At 33.1% G+C, this 17,421-nt stretch overlaps 3 protein-coding genes across 5 annotated transcripts; 2 read left to right on the top strand and 1 right to left on the bottom strand.

Annotated features, from left to right (window-relative positions):
• The first annotated feature begins 1,004 nt into the window (after positions 1 to 1,004).
• Positions 1,005 to 3,675, top strand: LOC148228024 (uncharacterized). Of its 2 annotated transcripts, XM_088200873.1 has the most exons (5): positions 1,015 to 1,068; positions 1,235 to 1,299; positions 1,368 to 1,437; positions 1,727 to 1,809; positions 1,888 to 3,675. In XM_088200873.1, the coding sequence occupies exons 1-5, from the start codon at positions 1,050 to 1,052 to the stop codon at positions 3,448 to 3,450; spliced, it is 1,800 nt and encodes a 599-aa protein (XP_088056999.1). In that variant the 5' UTR covers positions 1,015 to 1,049; the 3' UTR covers positions 3,451 to 3,675. The 2 variants fall into 2 exon arrangements, with proteins under 2 accessions (XP_088057000.1, XP_088056999.1); XM_088200874.1 differs by lacking the exon at positions 1,368 to 1,437 and having other exon boundaries at positions 1,005 to 1,068.
• A 1,820-nt stretch (positions 3,676 to 5,495) lies between these two features.
• On the top strand, positions 5,496 to 14,134 carry LOC148228023 (uncharacterized). Of its 2 annotated transcripts, none has more exons than XM_088200857.1 (12): positions 5,496 to 5,644; positions 5,713 to 5,900; positions 6,189 to 6,332; positions 7,409 to 7,529; positions 7,635 to 7,843; positions 9,639 to 9,793; positions 10,050 to 10,175; positions 10,251 to 10,359; positions 10,792 to 10,854; positions 11,156 to 11,289; positions 11,366 to 11,597; positions 12,324 to 14,134. In XM_088200857.1, the coding sequence occupies exons 2-12, from the start codon at positions 5,714 to 5,716 to the stop codon at positions 13,148 to 13,150; spliced, it is 2,307 nt and encodes a 768-aa protein (XP_088056983.1). In that variant the 5' UTR covers positions 5,496 to 5,644; position 5,713; the 3' UTR covers positions 13,151 to 14,134. The 2 variants fall into 2 exon arrangements, with proteins under 2 accessions (XP_088056983.1, XP_088056982.1); XM_088200856.1 differs by having other exon boundaries at positions 7,605 to 7,843.
• On the bottom strand, positions 14,093 to 17,155 carry Tango14 (transport and golgi organization 14). The gene is made up of 2 exons (XM_088200925.1): positions 16,840 to 17,155; positions 14,093 to 15,309 (listed from the first exon to the last, which is right to left on the bottom strand). Exons 1-2 carry the CDS (start codon positions 17,129 to 17,131, stop codon positions 14,846 to 14,848), a joined length of 756 nt encoding a protein of 251 aa, XP_088057051.1. The 5' UTR covers positions 17,132 to 17,155; the 3' UTR covers positions 14,093 to 14,845.
• Between the last annotated feature and the right edge of the window lie 266 nt (positions 17,156 to 17,421).

Here is a 17,421-nt window from a genome sequence, read left to right as displayed (position 1 = left end):
ATAAATGCTGACATATTAAAAGTGTTTATTTTTAATGTCTAATTTTAATTTTTAATTAATTAAACTTTTAATTAATTTTTACTTAATTCAAAAAAATTAAGCAATTCCAATTCAATTTTTTTTCAAATGACATGATTTATTAAAAGCTCGACCATTATGTTGGGAAATTGAGAAATTGTCACAGCTATTCTCGATGAATAGCTGTGACAATTTTTCTTTTTGCGCTCCAGCATGTTTCCGAATCGCATTTTAATGTCAGTTGCAAAGCCTGTAAATAGTAAAACGGAAAAAATCGCATATATGCTTTCTGTTCCGAAAAAAGTGACAACCACTAGATTTTTTTTTTTTGGATGAGTGTGATTCAGCAAAATTTAAGCTATGGATATCATAGTTTTGGCAAAATTAAATATATTGTTTGAATATGGATTATTACCAATTTTGTTTTAACGCCCCTTTCAATCTTGCACCCGGGGTGATTTGTCTCCCTCTCTTTGTTACGACCCTAATCAAGTTTTAGGTAAAAACATGAGTCAGTTTGAAAACAATTGAAACTAAAATAATTCATTACCAATGTGTATGGTATTTGTTGTATATCGAGATACGCGAACTTGTTACTTCTGAGGTCTGAATCCAAAACACGTGTGCTTGTATGTAAGCTTTATTGTGTTTGGCCAGGTCCGACCGTTTCGTAACGATAATCGGAGCCAACTGATTTGTCAAGCATAGACATTTCCGAACGCCGACATTTTAGAGTTGATGGATGACATCATATTTTACTTGAAAAATGAAGACTTGCCCTGCTTTCGAATACCATTTGGTAACCTTAGCCTTATGCTCTATAGGTAAATAGCTCCCAGGCTAAATATTTGTTGCAAAAACAATTTATGAAAAATTAGAAAATTACTTTTTTGTCATTTAGTAATAATCATTCTGAAAGAATAGTTTAAAATTGTAGTGTTTCTAATTACCTACTTTTCCGCCATGCTCGACAATTCGTGTTATTTGAACCAAACTTCAGTTATAAACTGTCAATACAATACCAAGCTAGAATGGCGTTTACCAAAACCGGTAATATATCGTTGTATTCAAAAAATTAAACAATAAAAATAAATAGCTTCAATATTTTGCTTTTAAGTTATCATAACTTCTCCGCCAAATTGATTTATGTTCAGTTAAAAACGATATATATTGAATTATTTACTGGCTAATTAGATATTAAATTTCATCTTTGCAGAAGCTGACATCAAAATCGACAAAGAACCGTTTACTTCCGTTAAATTGATTCAATGTAAAGTCGAGGTAATCAAATATTATGTCTCTTAATACATAACACTTGTCCGATGTGAACGTATGTGATTTTTTTCAAGTTATTGGATGTAAAACGCGAATACGATAGCAGCGAAGATACTTACAAAGAAGATGACTTATTCGAAATGGGTTAGACATGCATTTTAATATACCGTATTTCCTCAAACATATATTAATTCATCTCAAATTTGGCCCCAGCTATTATTTTAAAATTATAAAATGTTAGTGAATTATCTAAGTGAGAAATAATATAATAAAAAAAATTCAATACAAAGATACCCCCTTACTTTAGGTTATATACGTATTCCAATTTACTCTTATATTCAAATTGTATTTTTATTTTTTGGGCAAATCTATATTTTTATGCAACACGTTCTAACGTAATGTATGACGATTATTGTTTATTATATGATTTTAGAATTACACGATATAAAAGATGTACTCAAGGCGAATACTACCGTTGTGGACGTCTTTCCTCACCAAAAATGTGATGTCACCAAAGTAATAGTCAAACAGATTTTGCTTACAATGTATTTGACGTTTACGACTAATCTAATAAATAAAATATTTCAATTTTAGGAACCAGAAAGAGGAAAATGCCCTACAAATGATGATTTTTATAAATATCAGTGTAGCAAATGTGGAAAAGTATTCAAAACAAAATATAATCTCTCAAGACATATAAAAAGTCATAGCGATGTTCGTGAGTTTGGATGTGAAATATGTGAAAAGGCATTCAAAACAAAATCTAATCTCTTAGGGCATATGCTTATTCATAACGATGTTAGTGAGTTTGAATGTGAAAAATGTGGAAAAGCATTCAAAACTAAATCCAGTCTTATAGGCCATATGAGTCAAATTCATGACAATTTCTTTGACTTTAAATGTGAAACGTGTGGAAAAGGATTCAAGTATAAAAAACATCTTTCAATACATATGCTAACTCATAGCAATATTTGTGATTTTAAATGTGAAAAATGCGGAAAAGGGTTCAAATTAAAATCGTATCTTACACAACATATGCTAGCTCATAGCGATGTTCGTCAGTTTAAATGTGAGAATTGTGGAAAAGTATTCAAAACAAAATATAATCTCTCAGGGCATATAAAAACTCATAGCAATGTTCGTAAGTTTGGATGTGAAATATGTGGAAAAGCATTCAAAACAAAATTCAATCTCTTAGGACATATGCTTATTCATAGCGATGTTAGCGAGTTTGAATGTGAAAAATGTGGAAAAGCATTCAAGACTAAATCTAGTCTTTTAGGGCATATGAGTCAAATTCATGACAATTTCTTTGACTTTGAATGTGAAACATGTGGAAAAGGATTCAAATATCAAAAGCATCTTTCAATACATGTGCTAACTCATAGCAACGTTTGTGATTTTAAATGTGAAAAATGCGGAAAAGCATTCAAATTAAAATCCTATCTTACTCAACATATGATAACTCATAGCGACGTCCGTCGGTTTGAATGTGACAAATGTGGTAACACATTTAAATATAAACACCTTCTTTCAATACACATGCAAACTCATAGCGATCTCCGTGAGTTCGAATGTGAAATATGCGGTAAAACCTTCAAAACAAAATCTAATCTCTCAGGACATATGAAAACTCATAGCGACGTTCAGCGGGTTGAATGTGATATATGTGGAAATACATTTAAAAATACATACCTTCTTTCAATACATATGCAAACTCATAGTGTCTGTGACTTTGAATGTGAAATATGTGGAAAAGAATTTAAATATAAATATTATTTTTTAATGCATATGCAATCTCATAGCCATATTCGTAACTTTAAATGTGAAATATGTGAAAAAGCATACAAAAGTAAATACACTCTTTCAGAACATATGCAAATTCATAGTGATATTCGTAAGTTTAGATGTGAAAACTGTGGTAAAGCATTTAAAACTAAATCCAATCTCTTAAGGCATATGAAAACTCATACCAATGTTTATGACTTTGAATGCAAAAAATGTAGAAAAGGATTCAAGTTAAAATCCATTTTATTGCAACATATGCAAACTCATAACGATTCTAAAGCCTTTGAATGCGAAATATGTGGGAAAGCATTTAAAAGAAAATTTACTCTCTCAGGGCATATGAAAGCTCATAGTGATGATTGTAACTGAATGTGGAAAGCAGGAAAACCTAATCATTCATGATATATCAAAACTCAAGTTGAGACTTTTATATCTTGACAGACTGGTTCAGTAAAGTGTCTGTTTTAGTTGGTTGTCGCAATTCATGGACAGAGACTAGTAATCTTACCTTTTTTACTGTCTTACAATAATCGTCGGACTCAGTAATCTTTTTTATAAATATTTTGTTAAAATAAAAGAAATTTTAAACATAAATTAATTATGTCTTAATTTTGATTTTACGCGCCCCACAATTTTTAAGACCATTAATAGATGTACCGACATGGATCAAAACTATTGATCCACTTATTTTTATTATTTCCTTTAATCCATAAGTTATGTTTTTTATTTTCGAAAAATAGCTTGTTTTTATTAGGACAATTTAAATATGCAAATAATCGCTCCATAAAACGAATTGTTTGTGCATTACTGTTGGACAGATTAGGTGCGAGCGAGTATTGGTCAAAACAGTGAACACCCAATGAATAACTGCTTTTCCCTACATAAATTGATAAGCAACTAATTTTTTAGAACTGTAGGGGGCCTATTTATATATGTATTTATTAAGGTTTATTATGGTCAAAATTTGGCGGCACTCTGGTAACACTGGTGTAACGGACCCTTTTCGCTTGGTAACTTCGGCGGCCGGTGGGGGCCCCGCGCACTGTCCACTTACACTTGTATATTCATGTAACTTTTTTATCGTAATAAAAATACTACTACAGCGGCTCAATCCGTGTCTAGTTGCCACCCGTCGCCAAAGAACAGATGTTTATTTTAATGCACATATCTCTTAAACTAATTCCCTGTAAAATCGCACCCTTAAGCAATTTTACTTTTAAGTCTGAAAATGGTAGTAAATTTACAGCTGTAGGAAGTGATTTTAAATTGGCCGAGTCTACAATTATGCGACAAAAAGATATAATTAAAAAGGCTGGTGAGTGTTACTCCAATTATAGGGACAAAAGTTTCACGAACCAGAAGTTTTTTGATGACGGAAATGGAGAATTTATTAAGAAAATGGATAGAGGATCAGATTTAAAACCACATGCCTATTAGTACTCAAATCATAATGAATACATCACATGGAGGAGAAGAAGTATTTAAAGCAAGCAAAGGTTGGCTTGATCGGCTTAGAAAACGATCAAATTAGCATAACCTAAAATGATTGGTGAATTGGCTAGTGCAGATGTAGAATCAGCTGAAAAATATCAAACGGAATTCCGTGAAATTGTAGAAAAGGGAAATTATTCACAAAATTTATTGTATTTAATTTGGATGAAACTGGACTTTATTGGAAACGAATGCTAACACGTACGTTTATTTTCATATATGAGAAGACTGCTTCTGGATTTAAAGCACCCAAAGACCGTCTAACTCTTCATCTCGGTGGAAATGTATGCTCTTTTTGTTATTATTAACGTTTATTTAATAAATAAAGTGTTTTTCGAGTTTTAGGGGTTTTTTTCAAAAATCCCTCGTTAATCGCGAAATTTCGCTTAGCGCGGTTATGTCCAGAACGTATCTCTCGCGTTGAACGGGGGCTTCCTCTAGTGACAAAGTAAAAAAAAAAACAACAAACTCGACCAATCCAGTAGCGCCTACTCTCGAGTCTTACCACTATTGCCAAATTTACAGTTTTGTAAAAAGATATTACCATATTTGATCACTTTCATCTGGACTTTATGCGCAGAATAACCACTTCCCTTCCGACTTGCAATATGCAAAATATTAACCAAATTTGTATACAATATTAAAAATTGAATAGAACGATTATCATATTACACAAATATGTGTCATAAAATCTAGGGACGTGATTGTATGAAGTACGGAAATATATATAAGTTTTATCTAAAAGAGGATTTACATTTTTTTAATCTAATTAATTTAATGATCATTTTGTGAAATAGATTTGTGCTTTATTTCATTACAATATTTTTAATAAAAATAAATAACAATTAAATATCATGTATTAAAATTTATTCTATAAATATAATTTCAGTCGATAATGGCCGAGATAAATTTTGTTTAGGTTCATAATAGCAAATGCCTTGATCGTCGGCGCATCGTCGTGGCGGCGCTTCTCGTTTTACATCACATATTGCCATTGAATCATCGTTCAGATGATCGAAATAAGCCACAGATTAGACTGAGCGTCGATCTAAAGTCAACCGCATACATGAAAGTAAAGTAGTCGCCGGCAGGTACCGAATTAATAATCACACCTTTTCTGACAGCTTTGAATGTTTTCAGGATGTATTCCGGAAACAAGACGATCGATTACCCTACGCAGTGGGCGCTGAATCCATCAGCTTACCAAGACATGACAAACGATCAAGTGGATTGGGCCGCTCTGGCCCAGCAATGGATCCAGATGAAAGAATCGTGCCCCACGGTTGCGATTCCTCCTGCACCTCCGCCACCCATCATCAGCACCCCTGGTGAGCTAGTATTCACTTGATAAAACATCCTTAGTTTAATGAGAACACAATTTATATATTGTTCAATATTCCATTAATTAATAGAGAATTAATATTAATTGAAAACAAAAACATTGCACAAGAATGGATTTATCATGCAAAAGTGTGAATTTATTTGTAATGTTTAATATACGAGTCAGCATCAATATTTGTTAGTATGAAAGAGATTAACAATTAATCGATGCACACACTCATTATTATGTATCAAAATAAATATATTTTAGTATTTTATTATTGAAATAATTTTAGTTTTAGAAGAAGAAGGCGAAGCGCCGATGGACGTAGAAGGGAATGAAATTGATGCAGCTCCACCAGCACCGATAGTATCCTCACAACAATGGAAAAATTCTACTAATAATTCCAACTGGAGCAATTCGTGGGATCAATGGGGAGGTGTGTTATAAATAACAATTTATTGAAGGCTTAAATGGTCTGAGGAGTGGTGGTTCAAGTATTAAATTTTTACATGTTTCAATCTCATCGGCATCTAAATAACGATGAGAGGTATATTTCATAAATGAAAATCTTTTAAAAAGTTTAGATTATTCTCTTTCTTTGGACAATGGAGATTTATAACGTTCATCTGTTTAGACAATTTACTAGCATGATATATGTATTATTCCATTACATTTTTCAATATATTTTGAATGGTCAGAATAAAAATCAAATCTGTCATAATTTTGGTTCAAACTAAATATTATTATTTATTAAAATGAAAATAGCATATGGTCAAAATAAAAATATAGGAGGAACAAGAGTTATATTATTCACGGTTTGAATAATATAATTCTGAAAAAATGGTTAGAATGAAAATATTGGATAATCACAATTAAAATATAGTGATTCAAAAAAAATATATATATGGGCAATAAATTATTTATTTTAGAAATATCTTATAAAATAGTGAACACCCCATGAATAACTCTAAAAGAATCGATTTAATTATGTATGTAGGACGTAAAGGTATTCAGAGCGACAAACAAAGCTGGAATAACGACAAAGCAGCGGTGGAGAGCATGCTTAGCTTGTTGTGTTGACATCTGACAATGTTGTGAGCCCAACCAAACAAGTTTGCCCTAAAGCACCTTGATGATGATAATGAACTCCCAACAAAAATTCTGACCAAACCAATTTTAATTCTAAAAATTTAATATGAATTCTGACATTTTGAATTAGGGTAAAATATTTTCATTATCAAAACTAGCATAATTTATGTAACACATGGCAGCATTGTTTGGATTCAGGAAATAAATTTTCAACAAGCTTCTCTGACAGATAAGCTTCATGGTAGTATTATTATTCATCTTCTCGGGGAAGATCAGATTGCAACTGGCCAAAAAAAGCTTACCTTATATTTTTTATAGACTACCTATTAAGTTTCTTCAAAACAGAATGAAAAAAATTCGATTGGTCTCCATATTACAATATATTAATATAGCATAAATTAACAATAATATTAAAATCACCAGAAGGTAATAATCAAGAAAACTGGAACTGGCAGTCAAACTCATCGTCGAAAGCTCCACAACCACCATTGGCACCTCCGCCATATTCAACCGGTTACACAAGCACAGATGCTAATTTTTCAGGGTAAATAATTGTTTGTTAATTATTTTTTTATTGTTTTATTTTTATTTCTATAATTATTTCATTATACGTGCATAGGTATAATAATAACGGACCGCAAAATTATAGAACCGGCTATTGGAGCACCGACGCCGAAAATAAACCAAATAATATACCCAATCAGATGAACGAGATTGGCAATCGCGTCTTGCGTCGGATTCCGAGACAGCAGAACGCCCCAGAGCCTGCGCCTAGTCCGCAAATAGCTAACTCTGTGGATACAACGCAAACTATAGATGCGGCCAAACGTCGCCAGCTACCTGCATGGATTCGAGAAGGTTTTCGAAATATGATGATTGGTAGTCGGTAGCAGGATAATTCGATGCAAAAAACCATACGTAATTTGTCCATTTCGATCCAGATTTACATTTTATTTTAAGATGAGTACAACGTTTTAGCTAATATTGAAAGACACTGATGCGTTTGTTTATGGTTTATTTGAAAGATGCATTTACCTAATGCATTAAAATAGCTGATCGGTGTGATGAATACGCTTGTTCGGCAAGTCGCAAGTACTAATTTAATTTATTATTCTTAACAAATATTTCTGTTTTTTCTTAGTCAAAATAGTGGTAATACTCATACATAAGTGCAGATACTAGGTTTTATGATCAGAGAGTTGAAAACAATAATTCGTTACAAGGTTATGATTATTCAAAGCTATATAAATAAATTAATGACATTAGAATATATGTACAATTATCTATATTATCTTTCCTAATATTGAATGACACTGGCGTCTCTCGGTAGTTTTATAAATTACGCATAATTAAGTCATCGACCTATAAAGTGTGAGTCACCGAGAATATCAAATTAAAGTATTCCAATATCAAAATACACCACGAATTTGAAAACGATTGTTATGGTGTACTATGAAAATGTAAACAAATATTCTGCACATGGCCTGCGAAAATCTATTTTTAGAAAAATCTTTTAGTTTTTTAACTGGTTTTTATGCATTTTTTAATGCGGATTCTAAAAATGACATCCATTTTTTTCTATCACATAAGGTTATTTCACAAGAAGATAATAAAAAAATTAACCTTTCCTTTACTGTGCCAAATAAATCCGTACATTACTGTGCTGTGTAGTCCATACACGTGCAATGATTAGTGATTTAAAACTGGATATTCATAAATATTACTAATTATTCATAGTTGAGGTCAACATGTAATAAGTGAAATTGAATTACTGAAAATAGAAAAAATCATTGACTAAACAGACGAATAGACCGATTTGAATGAAAGTCACCCAATTTTCAGAAAAGTAGTCCAGATATAAATAGAATAAATGTACTTTTAAAGTCGTGTTACAGCCTAAGATCTTGAAATTTTTCAACATAGCTTCAACAATATACCTAAAAAATAATTTAGTATGATTGTCACACATATGTCAAAAATAATCCGAGGAGTTAACACATCTGTTGTTAACAGTTTCATAAAGCTCGGAGCACTATGACATGTGGACTGCACAGAGTCCAGATACGAAGGGACCGGAGAGACAGATTGAAGGGCTAATGTGCGGGGGATGGCGTCAACAGGCTAGTGAACTGGTTTTCACTAGTTTTATTATTATAATTGTGATAGTTTGGGGACAAATGCTTTTGATTGTGATTTGTACTTTCTTTTAAAGTGTTAACACACCTTGAACAATTATTTAATATACTATAAATACATGTGTATTGTACATAAAAACAGTTTCATTGTACTTTTCATTCTACTAAATGGCAAAATTAGAATTATCATTATTTTTCCAGTAATCTACACATGTCACTATTTACATTCAAGGCAACTTTCACATTGCATGCCTGTGTTATTTACCATTCTAAATGATTTCTCAAGGCCAACCTTGTACACCGCATTAATAATTGGAGCATAGGGCAAATTTTTGCTATCAAAAAATATTTTAGTATCATAGAAAAATCTATTCTTTTACTGGATTGAGGACGAATTATCATATGATTTTTTCGCATAGGTTGAATACCTGAACATCGAATGCTCCTGCTCGCTGACTCTCAATGTCAACATTATTAGTTTATATTGTAGTAGGTATGTAATTTTGAGATTGTTTTAGGACTTGAGAAAATGGAACGCGAGAAACAAAAGCAAATGGACAGAGAGCGAGAACTAAAAGAAAGGGAAGAACTTCTGAAGCAACAGGAATTGGATGCAGTTCAACCGCCGACACAGGAAGATGGCGTTCCGCAAGTTCCAGCCAAAAGCAAATTTGTATGATTTCAGAATTTAAATATATACACAAAATCATGAACGCATTCAGGAAGAATTTTGTATCCACTACATTGTAACAAAATCGAATAATTTAATTATTAATACTCGAAAGGAAAATTTGATGTTAATAATTATAAAATAATACATTACCTATGGCATATAAATAGAAGAGAAATTTGTATTGCTGTCACAGTTTCATTGTCAAAAACATTTATGAATATTTTTGTGTAGTAGTTATAGTGGTCTCTGTTTTTAGGAGTCTGATAGCAATGATTCGGAACCGGAAGTCGAAGTTAAAAAGCCGCAAAAGGTGCCTGCGCGTGAGCAAATTGCGCTTATTCCATTATTACCCAAAACGCAAGAAGAGATTATGCAAGAAGTGGTCGGTTAAATTATCAACAATTAGTGCAACCAATTCTTGTTTATTTATTGAAAGCTCTGTATATTCGTAATGTAGATGCTGTGCGTACGTCGGACTTTAACGGAGATTTTGCTCGACGTAACAAACGAACAAATTCTGGAAGTATGTCAAGAGGAACTAAACCGGAAAAGATCTCAACCACAAGGTATCAATGTTGTTAACAAAAACAAAACAATTGACTACTCTTCAGCCATTGAAGAATTCCAGTTACTGGCGTACGGACGGCAAAAAAGACTCACAAGACAATTATAACGATGTCTATATTAAACTGTGATATTTACATAAGTAGTACATTGTGAATGGTGTTCGACGTATTTTATATAGTTTCTAATAGAATACCCTGTTGTATATTATTATCGATGAGTATTCAATACTTTTTTTTAAATATATACTAAATTGCAAAATAAATGTGCAATATGAGTGTAAAAGTGTGGACGGTATGATTTTATTTACATCTGCTCCTGCCAAATGTCATTTTTTACTATATGATCTAGATATTTTGGTTTCAGGATATCCCTGCCATTGATTTTTTTTTCAATATATTTTATTTACTAAAAATTTATATTTATATGAAAAGCATCGCGTGGCACGTCAGTGGCTAGCAAATCGCAGGCCTTATCAAGCATTGGTGGACAACTCGGTAAGTTTTTACTCTTTGCTAATATTCAATATGTGATTGCTTTATCTGTTAGTTTGATTTTGTTCGATGCATATTTTTTAAATTTATTTCTTTAATGAAAATGAACCATTCGTATATTTATTATTAGAACAAATATGAATTAAAAAGTTTGATAAATTTCTATAGAACACATAAATTGTAATGAGTGCATTTTCATTTGTATATTGGTGAAAATGTAAAAGACAACAAAATTTATCACCAGGTTTGCCGCATAAAATATTATTAAATAATGGTGAAGTCTTACACTGTGGTTTCAATGTAGGTTTGGGCATCTACGGCGACAGCAGCGGCGAGAGCGACACCGACGCCGATTCGGGCGAAGAAGAAGGAAGACGTTCGAGTACTCCTGTTGGTAAACACCGCAAGAGAGCAGAACTCACCGATGCTCAGCTTCAGGTGAGACAGATGTCATATTTAACGTATAATACGTATAACTAATTTTTCTCGATCGTGTTTTTATTTATTATTAAAGGAAAGTATTCGGCGTAAAATGGCAGACTTTGAAAAGACGGCGCGAGAAATTGAAAATCAAATCGCTTCAGACGATGCGGCCCATAAAAAGAACGACAGCGGAGACGTCTCGAACCGCACCGGTGCTGCGGAGGAAAGGTCTTCGCGGCATGGCGAGGGATTGGGAAACTCCGATTCAGATGGTGAGGAATCAACTACCCACAATAGGAATGAAGTGAATAGCAACAGACAAAGTAAGTTACAATACAAATATACGAGTAAGGTGTTTTTAGAAGGCCACTGCATTGGTTTCGTACAAGAAATATTGAAGTCTCAGTCTCTATCTTGATCACACGGCGACCGGATGTAGATTTATGTCGTACAGGGTTTTGGTTATCGAATCAATTTATATGCAAATAGGTTTTTGCTTATTCAATACGTATATGTTTAACAATCTAGTATACACATTTGTGTTCACATAAATGCTCCTTATTCAATCGTACAAGTCTATTATTGCATTTATGCCGATTAGAATGTGTATGCAATGTTATTTTATCATAATAATATTTTAACATGTCATATTTTCAGTTGTATCACTATCTATAATTTTTTAATTTTCATCAAATGTTACTAAGTATAGCAGGAAATTGTGCAGCAAAAACTTGAATTTGCATTATCGTTTATATATATTAAAATTTATATCATGTTCATATTGTAAAATAGCAAGTTTTTGTTGATGAGACTAGATCGCTTGTATGGAAATAAATATCGCGTTAATTAGCTTCGTTAGAAAATTGTTCTAATCCCGTTATGTATAAAACGTATAATTATTTAACTGTTCTTTCAGTTTACGTTAAATGAAATAATCCTAACTGCTCTGCTTCATAATTTTATAATACGCACTACTTTGTTGTTTTCTGCATTTCAATAAAATCATGCAACAGAGCTTTGGATGAATGCTGTGAATATTTTATTTTCAGGAAAATTTTCTTCAGATAAAACGCCGCCTGCGGATAATGCAAAGAAATCTTTTTCAGATAAGTCTGAAAAATATTTACATTACTCTAAATCTAATTCTGAAACAAAGAGCAGACACGGCGAGACTAGTAATAGCAAACGCGAGTCCTCGAACAAACGCGACGCTTCCAAGAGAAGACGAAACGGCTCTAAAAAGTCAGACAGGCGATCTGGCAATTCGAAAAGGCGATCCAGGTCTTTGTCCGCCAACAGCAATTCTGAACGTTCCGATGACAGCGAAAAGGAAAGTTATTCTCGATCACCGAGCTCGTCTTCCAATACCGAATCTAGCTACAGCGGCAGCAGCCACTCTAGCAGATCGCGCAGAAAGCGTTCGAGAAAATCTAAAAAGAACAGCGAGGAACGATCTACGGCTAGAAAAAAAGATAAAGGCAGGTCGAAGCGAAACAGAAAAGACGATGAAGTCGAGTCAGATTCGGAAAACAAAAACGCTAGGGACAGCGTGTCTAGCAATAGGAGGTCGCGTACACCCGATAGGCGATATAAACGATCGCATTCTAGAAGCGAAGACAGACACGGACATTATTACGATAAGAAGCATTATAGCAGTAATAGGTATAAATCGCGAGAGCAGGACCGATCTAGAGACAGAAAGAACGATTACAGAGACAAGAGGGATAGATCGAGGGATAGGGGCAGCGATCGGTACAACAGAGATAGACGAGATACGTCCAAGGAGAATAGAGGCAGTTCCAAAGATAAATACGATAGGGATAGGAGAAGCGATCGTAGAGACTATAAAGACAGCAGTAGACGTTCACGTTACTAGTTTAGGATTTGTTAAATATGAGATTGTACATTTTAAACGTTATTTTCCATTACTCAGCTTTTAAATCATATCATTACGCCGACGATATCGCTGAACCTCTATAAATTGAATACATATTAATGATGAATTAAATCAATTTATTAAATTAAATTTGTTAATAAAATATATTAATTGAATCGGTCAATCTATTTTAGAGCCCTATAGATATTAATATCCCTCCCAAGTTTTTGGTAAACACGCACTCACGCAGGTTAGAAAACATAGATTTAAACTCAATACGTTGTATTTTTAAATTAAATATTAGTATAAAAAATTCTGAACCCCTTCTGCAAGAACCGATTCATTTATGGTAATAAAAAAAATATTTTTACATGAAGTGTGTCGATTCACATTTGTCAGAATGTGGGCTTCTAAATTTTGTACAAAAACTGATAATTGTACACTCTGCCTTATTAGTTTCATAGTATATATGATGCGATCGACGGCGCAATATAGTATCGCTTTTAGTAAAATAAAAATGTCTTCCCCGCTACGAGATGATGGAATGTATATTTATATGCACGCACAATTTTAGTTAAGGTCCTAACGATCAACTTTAATCAAAAATCATAAAAAATAAAATATTTTGCCTTCTTAAATCTGTTACTTTACACATAAGGAGTCTTGTGTTCCTTTATTTATTAAATCTGCGAATTTATGGGAGGTATCCTTTTGTAAATCGTTTCGATGACTTGAATTGTAAATATGATGAAACTCAATATTGTAAGTGAAATTTGTCGATAAGTGAACTTTTTTTAATCAACCCTTTGTATGCTGAGAACTATATTTGAATTCTTATTATTTATTTTTTTAAAGCAATTCAATAGCGAAAGGAGTGATAAGTAACACAGCGATTTTTTGTTTGATATTTATACTAGGAATGCATTATATTGTAAAAAACTGTTTGTTTTATTAACGTTTATTAATAAACACCTTAAATATTAATTTGTTGTTTCTCTTCGTATTGCATCGTTACAAACGTTTGTATATAAATATATATTTACAATAAAAATGGAGTGTGTACTATAAACAACAAAAGTATATTAGAATCCTTTCAAATCAAAGAAAATGTATATTTGAATTTTATCAAATAAAAAAAAACTCATTCGAGTACTCAATTTATCATAATTATATTGCCAACTTAGTTACAAAATAATGAATTGAATATATAGAGCAGTAATAATAAATCACAATGACTAGTTTTTATTCATTCAAGATATAAATTATAAAAAATCTTGCAATAAAGTAGAATGTAAAAGCTCATAGCAAGAATATAACAATATTTTGAAATAACATATCTGATTAAAAAATTTATGAGTTATTTTAAATGAAACATTCACCTTTACTTTTGTTATATAACGTACAATTATACAAAAAAAAATGTAATAAACTGTTTATTTTGAAAAAAGACGATTTTTTAAAAATCTTATGTCGCATAAATACCATTTTATTTTAATTTCAAAAAATAAATAAAACCATCTTAAAATAATTTGATCTTAAATACGCAAGTTCAAAATAAACGAAAAAAATACTAAAAACATTATTTATCATTTACCAATAAATTAATATTTTCAACTGGAATAACTATCACATTTCTGCACATCGGCGATCGATCGATCTCACCGAGACGAACGGATCGGGAGAACCGACATAGCATTATTTCCCGAATCTCTGTTCGCATCTGTCGTACCTCTGCAGCATTTCGACAAAGTCTTCTAAATTTATAGATTCACTACCTAAGCTGAGGAACTCGGTCAACCTCAGGTGCCACGGAGCGAAGCCTCTCGTGCAGCACAATTCACCGAAATACATAACTAGATCAGGTTCCGACACAAACGAGCACCGGCCGTTCAACAGACCGTCGATCTGCTCCACGGTGACATTGTCCGAACTTAAACTATCAACACTGTCGCCGTCGTCGAACGCCTCTCTGATGATTGACATTATTTTGCGCTTGCCGTCGTCGGCTGACATTATCCTAACTGTTATTTTGTGTTTGGTTCCATTTTTGTAACCGTTTTTATCAGGACGGTCGGCCCAAATTACTTCGCCTGGATTGTTTGACTTTTTTAATTCTTCGACGGCCGCTATTAGTTTGTCTTCGTTTTTCTTCAGCATGCCTGAAATTAATAGAAATGAGATGTTTACACTTGTTCCAATGTTACTTTATTAGTCATCTTCCATCTATCCGTATATATATGTCATAGCGAATATTTACTACTGGTGAAAATATATTTTCACTAGTATAAATATAATTTCACTAACTCGGCTAATTAAAATGAATTTGTACGCGTATTTCCACAAGTTCACAGATTCACAGAATTGTGGCATCACATTGTATGACAAAATAATATGATACAGTGGAACCTCAACTTTTGAGATACGAGCAATTATTTTTTTAAATTTGATTCAACATACAAGCAGTGTTGACATACGAGAAAAAAAGTATCACATAACTTTAAGAAAAACACCTTATCTTTAATTCAGTTAATATGTATTTACCATTTCAATTGATTTCAATGGAGAAAACTGATTTGACATACACGAGTAATTTGAGTTACGAGCTCCGTTATGGAAGGAATTAAACTCATAAGTCAAGGTACCACTGTATTTAAAATAAATTAAGCCAAACCTATTAATTCAATGAATTTCATATTATAGTTAGTGGTCAAGTTAACCTTTCTGATGCTGCACTACGTCCATACAAATTGTCATTCACAAGTAAAATATAAAATAAATATTAAGTGCTTGACTAAATGATGCATGTCATTGAAGCCTTTTAGGGATTGTGAAGAAAGTCAACATATGCTTTACAAATGTTTATGACCTTTTTTTAAATCTAAAAATATGCAGCACTGGGAGCGTTAATGTGTAATACACAATGCGGCAAAAAACGGTTATTTCATTTAGGTTAGGTGTAAGTTCGAACATTAAATTGAGTTTAAATTACTTTAGGGCAGCATATAATTTTACTAGTTAAATTATATTTTTGCTAGTAGTAATGTACCGGGGAAAAAGTATTCAGTTAAGATTTCACTGAAACACTAATAAAATATGACTTCAATGTTCTGCGCATGATAATCACCATACCTCTCACACTCGATTTCGAATCATAATGCCATAGACTTGAACTTTATACCAACATACAAATAGTGTATTTTCGGAAAAAATGTTTGTTTATTTATTTTAATTTGATAAAAAATTTTTCTGTGAAATAAACTTTTCATACCTGTTTAAAAACGCATATTATTTTCAACCCATTTATGGAGACTTCACTGACTTTATATTACACCTCCTCAGCCGCATTTAAAAACTGCGTTTAAAAATTTACAGAGGTTGGTGCGATTGAGCGTTGGTCAAAACAATGGGCACCCCATGAATAACTCTACAATGAACCTACTTTAAAAATGTCATTTAGAATAAATTTGACTCCTGGTAACAGGAAAGTTGGATTAAACAAGAAAGCAAAAGGAATGTCATTTTTAGATTACAGTACGTCATAAAGGATCTATTACAATACAAAAGTTGGTTTGAAAAAATGATGAAATTAAATAAAAATGTCAAGTATGCGACAAAAAACACGATGTGTGAGTGATAGCATATCGAAGCTGTCATAAAAAACTCGTACAAAGGGCGATAGTTTATCGTACCGTTTTTGTCGTAGAACGTAAAGTGCTTCGCTCCGGCCTTGAGACTCCACACTAGGAGCTGGGCGAGCTGACCGACGGGTGGCGGAGGCTCGTCTAAGAGCAGCGCCAGATGAGGGGGCGCTCTCGAAAGGGTCGTCGAGACGAGTTTGGGTCTGTGCGCCGCCTTTCTGAGTAGGGCTGCGCCCCTCGCGAGGGCTGCGAAGAGCGCCCAGGCGAGGTGCAGCAACCGCCACAAGACGGCGCGCACCGACGCCCGCAGCATCGCGAGCCGACTGTCACGCGACACGTGCATATACCCCCACTCCACCTCCAACACAAGTATGGCCGAATTATAGAGTGCTATGGCGAGATTCACTTCATTCATTTATTTAGAAAATTTTACCACGAGCTGATTAAAACAATAACTGCATGCAAATGGAATGTCAAAATGTGGCCCTTTCTTTTTTTAACAGTTGTTTCGCAGCCTTCTGGACCAAATATTTTGGCGCAGAGTCGGCTCTGGCGAGTGCAGGGACCTACGTAAGAATAAATTGCAAGCTTCCCCCCACCCACACATAAAAAGGTATACAAAATAATAAATTA

The sequence above is a fragment of the Plectrocnemia conspersa genome, unplaced genomic scaffold (genome assembly GCF_051122295.1).
Source record: "Plectrocnemia conspersa isolate PC_06_02 unplaced genomic scaffold, ASM5112229v1 ptg000012l, whole genome shotgun sequence".
Taxonomy (NCBI): domain Eukaryota; kingdom Metazoa; phylum Arthropoda; class Insecta; order Trichoptera; family Polycentropodidae; genus Plectrocnemia; species Plectrocnemia conspersa.
Note: the sequence above shows the minus strand (reverse complement) of the source record. Positions and strands in the feature narration are given on the sequence as shown.

Coding starts and splice junctions, on each gene's coding strand:
- LOC148228024 (XM_088200873.1), top strand. Junction 1,438..1,726: donor AGATGACTTATTCGAAATGG/GTTAGACATGCA, acceptor ATATGATTTTAG/AATTACACGATATAAAAGAT. Junction 1,810..1,887: donor AAAAATGTGATGTCACCAAA/GTAATAGTCAAA, acceptor TTTCAATTTTAG/GAACCAGAAAGAGGAAAATG.
- LOC148228023 (XM_088200856.1), top strand. CDS start 5,714: ATGTATTCCGGAAACAAGACGATCGATTACCCTACGCAGTGGGCGCTG. Junction 7,844..9,638: donor ACCTGCATGGATTCGAGAAG/GTTTTCGAAATA, acceptor AGATTGTTTTAG/GACTTGAGAAAATGGAACGC. Junction 10,360..10,791: donor GAAAAGATCTCAACCACAAG/GTATCAATGTTG, acceptor TTATATGAAAAG/CATCGCGTGGCACGTCAGTG.
- Tango14 (XM_088200925.1), bottom strand. CDS start 17,131: ATGCACGTGTCGCGTGACAGTCGGCTCGCGATGCTGCGGGCGTCGGTG. Junction 15,310..16,839: donor TACGTTCTACGACAAAAACG/GTACGATAAACT, acceptor TATTAATTTCAG/GCATGCTGAAGAAAAACGAA.